The 10,462-nt window shown below is 40.3% G+C and overlaps 1 protein-coding gene across 1 annotated transcript in view; it reads right to left on the reverse strand.

Annotated features, from left to right (window-relative positions):
* EIF4G2 (eukaryotic translation initiation factor 4 gamma 2) overlaps nucleotides 1-10,214 on the reverse strand; it is an 11,786-nt gene extending 1,572 nt beyond the window's left edge. Inside the window, exons 1-21 of the mRNA XM_007471427.1 lie at nucleotides 10,052-10,214; nucleotides 9,369-9,495; nucleotides 8,968-9,033; nucleotides 8,171-8,311; nucleotides 7,309-7,411; nucleotides 6,470-6,601; nucleotides 6,314-6,380; nucleotides 6,081-6,232; nucleotides 5,254-5,364; nucleotides 4,991-5,074; nucleotides 4,811-4,909; nucleotides 4,407-4,548; nucleotides 4,156-4,316; nucleotides 3,662-3,775; nucleotides 2,933-3,058; nucleotides 2,671-2,775; nucleotides 2,367-2,582; nucleotides 2,023-2,281; nucleotides 1,487-1,691; nucleotides 1,119-1,330; nucleotides 910-1,031 (exon numbers count right to left, since the gene is read on the reverse strand). Of these exons, the coding sequence (XP_007471489.1) occupies nucleotides 910-1,031; nucleotides 1,119-1,330; nucleotides 1,487-1,691; nucleotides 2,023-2,281; nucleotides 2,367-2,582; nucleotides 2,671-2,775; nucleotides 2,933-3,058; nucleotides 3,662-3,775; nucleotides 4,156-4,316; nucleotides 4,407-4,548; nucleotides 4,811-4,909; nucleotides 4,991-5,074; nucleotides 5,254-5,364; nucleotides 6,081-6,232; nucleotides 6,314-6,380; nucleotides 6,470-6,601; nucleotides 7,309-7,411; nucleotides 8,171-8,311; nucleotides 8,968-9,033; nucleotides 9,369-9,495; nucleotides 10,052-10,214 (2,907 nt within the window). The remainder of the gene's footprint in view (nucleotides 1-909; nucleotides 1,032-1,118; nucleotides 1,331-1,486; nucleotides 1,692-2,022; nucleotides 2,282-2,366; nucleotides 2,583-2,670; nucleotides 2,776-2,932; nucleotides 3,059-3,661; nucleotides 3,776-4,155; nucleotides 4,317-4,406; nucleotides 4,549-4,810; nucleotides 4,910-4,990; nucleotides 5,075-5,253; nucleotides 5,365-6,080; nucleotides 6,233-6,313; nucleotides 6,381-6,469; nucleotides 6,602-7,308; nucleotides 7,412-8,170; nucleotides 8,312-8,967; nucleotides 9,034-9,368; nucleotides 9,496-10,051) is intronic.
* Nucleotides 10,215-10,462: the final 248 nt, after the last annotated feature.

A 10,462-nucleotide genomic window follows, 5' to 3' on the forward strand; every position in this document is an offset into this window, starting at 1 on the left:
GGGGGTGGAAAGGCACACATGACAACAAAGAAGATTCTGAGGAGTAGATCTCCAGCCCCACCCCGGAACTGTAGCATCAGATTCCCCAAGGACAAGACTACAGACAAATGCTGTGAGGATAATCCTCATGAAGCTAGTTCCTGAACCTTAGGAATAAAGATACTATAGACCAGCATTTCTCAAAGCCTGGCCTCTAGAAAAATAGTATGAGAATCACCTGCCTACTAAATCAGAATGTCTAGGATCAGACCCGGAACTTCCTTTTAAATTACTTTCCAGATGATTAACGTATGCTGTGGAATCCCCTGACATACAAGTTCTTCCCCATGGCTAGAATTCTACTCCACTAAATAAGATAAAAAAATCATGGTATGAGAAATCAGAAACAATCTCATGTTTACTGACAGTTAAAAAAATGTCTCAATCCAATCGTGTACAATCACCCTATAAATAGCTTTACTTCTAAAAAACTGTCAGCCATCTCTAATCTAACAGCTTAGACACTACTAGAATTGAAGCCTTTTATTTCATAGCTTTACTTCATTTTGCTAACTGCCTACTTTACCACAGCTTTTTTTTTTTGTAGTATGTGGGCCTCACTGTTGTGGCCTCTCCCGTTGCGGACAGAGGCTCCGGACGCACAGGCTCAACGACCATGGCTCATGGGCCCAGCCGCTCCACGGCATGTGGGAACCTCCCGGACCGGGGCATAAACCCATGTCCCCTGCATCGGCAGGCGGACCCTCAACCACTGCGCCACCAGGGAAGCCCTACCACAGCTTTTAATAGTGAAGAATGGCATGTATGTACAAATTACCAGGGCTATTTTGCTTGTATTTCAACTTTAAAAGGCTCATTATAAAACAATACCAACTGGAAAAAGCACACCAAATTTCTCTCAAGATTTACCTGGAACAAAGCCTTGCCTTTCCCCGGAAACTCTTGGGTTATGTCTTCTTTCCAAGCCAAGAAAGCTTCTTCTTCAATAATCTCCATGTCATAGAAGTGAACAAAAAAGCGGAGTAACATGCCTAAAAGACAAAACGTAACCCCATTATCTAGTGTGCTGTTTAAGAATTGCCCCTCACTCATCATTCTTCTGATGTTGGTCCTCTCACCTTTCGGGAAGTTGCTATTGTAGCAGTGCACCTGAAGAGCATAGAGGGCACTGACTTGTAGATCAACGTGATCATGAAGGAATTTCTGCATTACTGGCTTGAAGGAAAGAAGCAGTTGTTTTTCCTGCTCTAACTGTTCTTTGGAAGGAGCAGAGGAAGAATCTGTTTCATCACTGGGTGGGTTTACTTCACTAGAAATGTACTGTAAGAAGCTGCACAGAAAGAGGTCTTGTTAGAACCTCAAAGTGAATTTTCTAGCTCAAGAAACAGACAATTCTTAGTCCCTTGCCTTGCAGACTTTTTTCTAGGAAACAAAACACAGGTTAACTCTCTACTTAATGTAGAAAACCACAACTCTGTTATCTTACCTAGTCATTAAGATGTTCACAAATCCTTTATCTACATGAAGTTTGGGAGAGATGTTATCTTTAATCCACTTATATATGGTTTGAGGAGATGGATCCAACTTTATTTGCTTTAACAGTTCCTTCTCCAATTTGAGAAGTGGGAATAAGAAACTCAGTCCCTTTCCTTCCAAGATCTCCAACATGCGGTCCTTATTCTGATCAATTTCTGAAGAGACAAAGCCATTCCCATCATCAGGTAGTTCATTTTACCTATGTTGGTCTAGAAAACTGCTCTACAAATGATTTTCCAAATGCACAAGATTCATGTAAAATAATAAGGAACTAACCTAGCAAAGGAAACTCAGTATTTGGACCAAATGAAAATAGTTAAATCATAATAACCTCTTTTTTTTATAAAGATGAAGTCTATCTGTGGGAATGCTTATTGTTATCTGGACAGGATAATCACACTGACCTATATAAATTCACTCAGGGTACTAAGGAATCCCCAGATTTAGTATTAACAATAAACAAAAAAATCCCCAGCATTCTCTTACCTGGGAGCATTTTCTGCATATTGACCTTGCTTTGTTGGAAAAGCTCTGTTAACCATTCTCGATCTTGTAATTTAGCTAATTGCTGAAGACAAAGTAAGAAGAGAGGAAAATGGGTGCCACTTTCCAGTGGTTGAGCTAGTTCTGAAATGCTCACCAGCTCCGAAATGATAGCACGAGCTGCAAACTGTGCTAAATATGATTTCACCAAGGGGATGTCAACCTCCAGTTTGGGGCACTGGTCCAATACATTCAGGAAAGCCTTAGAAGGAATATATAACAGTCAGTTTTATTAGTTTCCAAATTTGAAAGGCAAGAGTTCTTATGGAATCCGGAAAGTATTCTACCTGCATGAAGTTGTCACTTGTGGCTATCCCTTCCTGTTTGAGTAAACTGATCAAAGAACTTGCTTTTTCTTTATCTTCATCACTTCTGTCTAGTGACAGGATGATTACTTTGCTTAACATCTCGGGGAGAAAGTGTTTAGGAGCCCTCATCTCTCTTACACCATTGACAGCTTCATTTGCATTTCCACTATTCAGATATTCGGTTACAACAGTTTCCTGAAAAGAACAAAGTCCAAATATCTTTAGAGTTTTCCTATCTCAAATACTCTCCATGAACCAGACTATGGGATTATTTGAGACTTACGGTTAATTTAAGCAGTTCTTCCTTTGACGGTGGTGGCTTTTTACTGGTCTTGGCAGGCTTTTCCTGAATAAGTGGTGGATTAGTTTTGAGACCAAGCTGAGGTGTCTAAAAAACAGCAAAATGGTAGATATGAATGTTTAATATTTTTTTATTATTAAAAAGGAGCTTATGAAGTTAAGAAAGAAGACATTAAAAAGCAGCCTTCAGACATCTTCAGAAAGTACTGGAATGACAGAAAACACTGTCATGCTATAGTGCATACCTGTCCCAGAGGTGGTGTTTGAGTGCGCGGTGGTTGTGCACTGGGAGGAATCATAGTTATCTGGGGCTGAAGCTTTGGCACTTGATTTTTATTCATTAGGAAGGACTGAGCAGGCCTCAGGCTAATCTAGAATTGCAAACAAATCAGAACAGATATCCAAGTTAACAAGCAGTTAGCTAGCATATTAAATGCAACACTCCAACATCCTAAAGTTAATTCAGCATACACAAGCATGATAGAATCTATGGCAGAAATTTAAGTATCTTAAATAACTAAACAGGTTACTCCATGTTATTAGGTTTAATTTCTGGCAAGAAAACTAAAGATCTGATGCACACAAAAATAAAATACTGTTATAAATCTTATACCAGAATTCTCTAAGGATTAGCATCACTAAAATATTAAAATCCAGAAAATTTAATTAAGAGTTTAGAAAACATTTTACTTTATTCTAAGTCATTCTATTTGCAGGGAAGTCACAATAAAATTTTCATCAACCATTTTCCTTGCTCTAACTGAAGACTTTTAAGACATTTGCCCTCATATCTCATAATCTTCGCTCATAGGATGCTGGACATCCAAAGAAAGGAAAAGTAGTACAGAAAAGAGAGAAAGAAGGTAAAGAATTCCAGCATTAAGTCCTCTTAATAACGCATCTTTTTATAATCATCGGGCAATAGATTTCTGAATTGACAAACTATGGTATATAAGTAACATAGTCAAGTGTACCTCATCTGCATTAAGCTGTCCTTTCTTAGAAAACCGAGGTGGCATATCCTTCGACTGTCCTTGCAGCTGGGATAAGAGTCCCTGACTCTGGTTATGGTAGAGCTGGCTTAGCCCCTATTTCAGAAAGAGAGAAAGAAAGTCTAGATAAAAAGGGGTCCACAAATTATGGTAATCAAGTACCAAAGGGATGAGGTCAAGCCATAGGAAAGCTTAACTGAATTTGCCCAGAGAAAGTAAAAGGTGAAACAAGAAGAATAAATATCTAACCTAACTTACATAAAGCGATGTGACTTTACTAATACTTTACTAATCTTAAGGATAAGCATTTTACCCAGTTTGAAATAACTGTCACACATATAAATTTGGTTTAGAAAAACAAACAGTTTTTAGGTTCCCTAAACCTGAAATATCTGTCCTTTTAAAAAAGCAAATCTATTCATATACATTCCAAGATTTAATACCTGTCGCCTAAACATCCTTAAATATTTTCTTACCTGGCTTTTCATAAACTTGCCTCCCATCTCCCCAAACTGCGATTGTGTGGGAGGCATGATGTGTCCCCCATGGCCATTGAAGAGTTGATTTGAACGATGACGCCCCATGGTGGGTGAAAATCTATCCTGGATAACTCCTGGACCAGTACCAATTCCGCTACCTTAAAATACAGACATGAAGAACTCTTTACTATTAAAATGTTAAAACTCCGTTTTTAATGTAACCAAACCACTATTTTGTTCAAAATCACCTGGCATTTGTCCAAACATATCAGCAAGCCCTCCAAGTGGGTCCCTATCCATTTTCATCCTGGGTGGCATGAACGGTCCCTCCAGAAAGAAGTCACTTCTCATCCCTTGAGCCATAGGAGCAGGAATAAACACTCCTAGATCCTTCAGAAATAAAGTGAATAAACATTTATTTCTGAACACTGTTTTACATAAAACTAATATTGGGAAAACTAGAAATACTTCCCCCGACTATTAAGAGTGCTATTTATATAATTTCTATAAACAACTTCTCTCAAAAGGGCATACAAGACACCATAAACATTAAGCTCTAATGGTAAGATGAGACAGTCTCAAAAAGTTTAAGGTCGTCTTAGTGCTATTATAAAATTACAACCCACTTGATTAAAAACAAAGCAAAACTTACTTTTACTGCATCTTGACGGATTTGATTGATCGTCTTTGGTCCATTGTCAAGAAAAGCCTTGCGAGGAACCCAATGGTGTTCTCTCAACTCTACGGTATCCTTTAATATAAAGAGTTTTAATAAGTATTATTTTAATATTCCTAAACAGAAAGTCAGCATACCTAAAGAAACCAGTTTTACCTGCAGCAGGAAACGAATCCTCGCCGGCAATTCCTTACTTAACATCAAGGAGCACATTCGGGCAAAGTACTGATCCATTAAGGACTGAAAGAAAAAAAAAAACACTTTCAGAAGAAAACGCTAAAGGCAAATGTATACTATTTAAAGCTTTTAAGTATTATCAAGGTTAATGACTAGTAGCTATCCTCTATATCACAAAAATAGGTTTGATTTGAATAAATATCAAGACAAGCTTACACTGTTTCTGTCAGCAACACACATACCTTGGCTCGTTCATGGTCTAACCTAGGTCCCACTGTCCTCATTATCTGACAGAGGCACTCCAAATCCTCTCCCATATCTTTGAGTTGGACTCTCTTCTTTTTTTCCAAAAGCTACCAAAAGAAACAAATGTCACATGTTTATAAATCCTTCTTGGGGGGCTTCCCTGGTGGCGCAGTGGTTAAGAATCCGCCTGCCAATGCAGGAGACATGGGTTCAAGCCCTGGTCCGGGAAGATCCCACATGCCATGGAGCAACTAAGCCCGTGTGCCACAACTACCAAGCTTGCGCTCTAGAACCCTAAAGCCACAACTACTGAAGCCCAAGTGCCTAGAGCATGTGGTCTGCAACAAGAGAAGCCACTGCGATGAAAAGCCTGCACACCTCAGTGAAGAGTAGCCCCTGCTCACCCCAACTAGAGAAAGCCTGCACACAGCAACAAAGACCCGACACAGCCAAAAATAAATAAATACATTTAAAAAATAAAAAATCCTTCTTGGTTTAGATGCAGCACTTTCCCTTAAGTTTGCGTTGACTCATAGTTCCTACAGTGTCTAGTATAGAACTCTTTATCTGGTTTCTGTTGAAGACATCCCTCCAAACTGAGCAACTTACACATAGGTAGGCAATCAGTTCTACCCCTACCTTGCAAAACATACTGCATATTTCCATATTTACAACATTTAAATAACAATTTTGCTGGCAATCTAAAATATTTAACTAGCCTACTAACACTCTCACATGGCAAAGTTATAAATTATAATTGACCCATTTCCCCCAAATAGCGATGTACCCAGTGATTAACGTAAGCTTACATTCCCATACTTACTGTTTTGATGCACTTATGAAGGATAGATTCATGAATAAGATCAAGCTTTCCAAGTTCTCCAATGAATTTGATGTTCCCCAACATCTTGATCTTAGCAATGGCTCTCTGTTCCTCCTCCTCGGGGAGGAGGGGATTTTCACGCTTATCATAGACTGAAATAAGTAAGAATAAAGTCAACATTCAGAATTATGTTGAACATATACAGTACTACATAGTACCAAACAAATTCTCACCATCAACATTTCTGGTTCGGTTTTCAAATTCATCTTGTAATTTGGAAATTAGGAGGCGTCTGAATGTCTATTGGAAACAAAAGACGCTTTTGTCAGGGCTTGCTAATGAAACCTTTCAAATCAACTTTAAATAAGCAAGCAAACACTACCACTTACTGTGCTTTGCTTCTGTCCTGGCTGACCCTCTGCTGCTGGGCCATCAAAGTTTGGTGCATCTTCTGCCAATCGCAGACATAGCTGAGCATACAGTGAGCTATACTTTGGCTCTTCTAGGGCTTTGTCCACAATCTAAAATAAATGACTTTTTAAAACTAAATATGACAACTTTTGAAAAAACCTTTCTTTATAACTTAATACTTCCTTGTAGTCTTAAGGATCTGAATCTCACAAATTTCTGACAAATTCTCTATGCCTCATCCATAACCTGGGAATAAGAACATCTCTTGTGTAAGGTTTATTGTGTACACTAAATCAGGTGAGGCATGTAAAGTGCTTTAGCACACAGCCTGGAAAAATATAAGCACTTAAATTTTGTAACCTATTGCAGGGTACCAAAGAAGTCTAATTACACAGATCTCATATTAGCAAAACCCTCCCCGCTCAGGAGTTGAAATTAACTTGGAAACACTATAAACAGATGCTAGAATCACATCAACTATCGTAAAACTCATTTCCAAAACCAAAATATGGCGTTTTTCACATAAGGAAAACCAAAGCAAAAACCCCCTTAATAGCCTAATAACCCAATTAACCCTGCAACACAACACATACAATTTAAAACGACCTCTTAAGTCTGATACCATTAAAAGTGATTTTCTAAAAAAAAAAAAAACCACCAGTGTTCAGAGATACATACATCTAATGTGTAACTCACACCTCAGTTTTAAGCAATAATGCAAATGTAAAACACACACACACACACACACACACACCCACCCAACCTGGGTTAAATCTTTTCCTCTCCCTTTCGGTTATTAAGCCAACATTTAACTTACCAGCAGTATGACCCCTTTAAGGATGAGTTTAGACTCTACACCCACATTGAGGAGCTCAAGGCATAGCTTGTCAAACTTCTCAGGAGTAAGCTTATTTAGTATGCTAGGAAAAGAGGATTCAGACTAGGTATCAGCCAACACACAAGGAATTATTTAGTTGAAAAATCGCCTTTAAATTATGTTCATTTTTTCCCCCCATCACTTTCCCCTTTAATATCAAGACATATTCTTCTTAACCCATCTAACCAAAATTGAAATAAACCTGTTATTTAAAATATATCTACCTAATTGGAGGGTCCCCAGGTGTTGGACAAGAAACTCACATCCTCAAAACCAAGGCTAGATCCAGGAGCTACAACGGTTATGTTCTGTGCATCACTGGGTACACAGCAGGCATAGGAAATGTCAGCACAATGCGCTTGTGCATTTTAACCCAATGACTGAAAGCAACTAACTCTGAGCCCCAAAACACTGATGTGTCAATTTTCAGCTTAAAACTGTCAACACTGGCATTCATTAAAATAGACTTAGGGGGGCTTCCCTGGTGGCGCAGTGGTTGAGAGTCCGCCTGCCGATGCAGGGGACACGGGTTCATGCCCCGGTCCGGGAAGATCCCACATGCCGCGGAGCGGCTGGGCCCATGAGCCATGGCTGCTGAGCCTGCACGTCTGGAGCCTGTGCTCCGCGATGGGAGAGGCCACAACAGTGAGAGGCCCGCGTATCGCAAAAAAAAAAAAAAAAAAAAAGACTTAGGGCATGAACATTGCCTTCTAAGTAATACAGCATACACACAAAAGAAACACCGTTAATCCATTTCTTCCCCCCTTTTATTTAAAGGACAAAACAGCCCCGATAAACTTACCCTCTTACTTTCCTGAAGATTGCATCATGTCGTTCTTTTTCATTTGCGGAGTTGTTTGCTGCGGAGTTGTCATCTCGTCTAGTGCTTCGTGCAGGAATCCATTTCTGAGCGTTTTGCCCTGGGGTTTTCCCCAGGAACTCGCTAGTAAAAAATTAAGAAAATAAAGATTAGGACAACTTGAAACATAGCATCCACTCACATATCAAACGTCATACAGATCAGAAATCCTTCTAAACAGAAAAAAGAGTTTAGGTTTTTCTCAGCTTCCCTTACAACTAAGCAACTCACAATCAGTGGTTCTCAAACAATACTGTATATCAGAATCACCTGAAGGGCTTGAAAGATTCCTAGGCCCACCCCAGCTTCTGCTTTAGTGGGTCTGGAGTAAGGCCTGATGATTTGCATTTCTAAGCTCCCAGGTGATGCCAGTGTTGCTGGTCCAGGAGCCACACCACAAGAACCAACATCTTCTAATGTCTCATGACCATGTTATACGCATACAGATTTACTACCACAATTTAGTATGGACAATAATGGCTGGCTTCAGAAACAACATCAGTGAAAGTAATCCAAAGTGTAACAGGATAAAATAGCAGTTGAGAATGTCAACTCATATTAGATGGTTTGGCTAAAAAATAATTAATAACTGATATTCTACATTTAGGATATGTAACAGAAATCATACTCATTAAGATAGGATTCCTGATGCCTTATTAACTATGCTGTAATGCATTAGAAACACCATTAACCTAAATCTGTTATTTATAGAAGTCATTCTTTTCACATGTTTACTATACCTGTTGCCAGCAGTCTTGGGATAGTGCTGAGGTGCACCCCTACTTCCTCCTCCGCCCGAAGAAGCACTATTTAACAGAAAAACTTTTTTTTAAAAAAAAAGTATACCCCAAGTATATTTCACTCAAAAAAGATAAAGGATCTCTTTAATTATTCTGCATTTCAGTAATTACACCACAGATGAAGACTGAACTTAGGCCCAATGGAAACCCAAGTAATTAATTACAATTCAGATAGCAAATAGAAAACAATGACAATTTTAGGGCTTAAAAAAAAAAAATGTACACGGCACATTATACATTAAACCTGCAGCACAATTAAATCAGAATTACTTGGTGTGGTTATTCCTTTGATTTTGTGATTAGTCTTGTCACAATAATTGCCAAAATAAATCTACACATACCTGAAACGAGAAGCACCCCCTTCTGCAATCGCACTCTCCACTTTGGCGGCTTGACAACGAAGAATCTTCAAAAGAATAATATTAATGGATGGGGTGGGGAGGGAAGGGGATGGGAGAAATGAAAAACCTAGAATGAGAAAGAGTACCAAAATTAGACACTGCTATCATACAAATCTGTAAACTCGCTTCAATTACAATTTATTTCAGATCCTGACACTGCAGTTGATTGACCTTACACTGCATTGCAGATCTCATAAGACTAAAATAGAAAGTACTCGCAACACAAATGGAAAATAAAATTTTATTTTGTTTACCACCTGGAAATTCTCGTGTTCAAGGACGCAAGGAAGTGCCTACATAGAAATCTAAGAACCTCTCAAATGCTAAGAACCAATCCTTAAGAAAGCCACATTCTACCTCCTTTACAGCTGAGCACTGAGATCAGTAATAGACAATCTAACTCTTAACAAGACGGGTACGTCCCGGGAAAACAGTTTTAAGTTTTTACTGCCTCAACAACGAACTACACTGAATAACGGCTAACTGAAGACGGCTTTCCCCACTGTTCACTCTTAACTGGGCGCACAGGGCCCGTCAGATGACCGGGACCACAACATGGCAGCAGGAACCTCCGCCCCATTTTTTCCTTTCCTGGGAACAAAAGAGCAGTGGATTCCACCCACCCAGGTCCGAGTTAGGGAAGTGCTTCCGACAGCCTCTCGCGAAGCCGCCGTGGGCAAGCCTCGGGGAGGAGTGGAGGCCGCCCCCGCGGCCCGGCTCTTTGTTCTCAGGCAGGAAAGCGGCCTCCTTCCCACCCGCCGCCTCTAGCGGCCCCCTCCCACCCATAAATCCCCGAGGAACTGACAGCCGCCTCGCTGCTCCCTCCGCATCCGACAAAAACTCAAAAACCCTCGCTTCCCTCCCCTCTCCCGTCGCAGGCGGGGCTCGCCAGGCAGGCCCTTCGCTTCTCCACCAAGGGCAGCCCGGCCGCTCCCCACCGGCCCCGGGCCTTATACATCTCCTCCCCACCGAGAGGCCGGGCTCCGGGACTCCTCCGCCTCGGCTGGTCCCGCGCCAACGGCCGGGCCCTCCCC

Source organism: Lipotes vexillifer, unplaced genomic scaffold (assembly GCF_000442215.2).
Source record: "Lipotes vexillifer unplaced genomic scaffold, Lipotes_vexillifer_v1.1 scaffold6, whole genome shotgun sequence".
In the NCBI taxonomy this organism is placed as follows: Eukaryota; Metazoa; Chordata; class Mammalia; order Artiodactyla; family Lipotidae; genus Lipotes; species Lipotes vexillifer.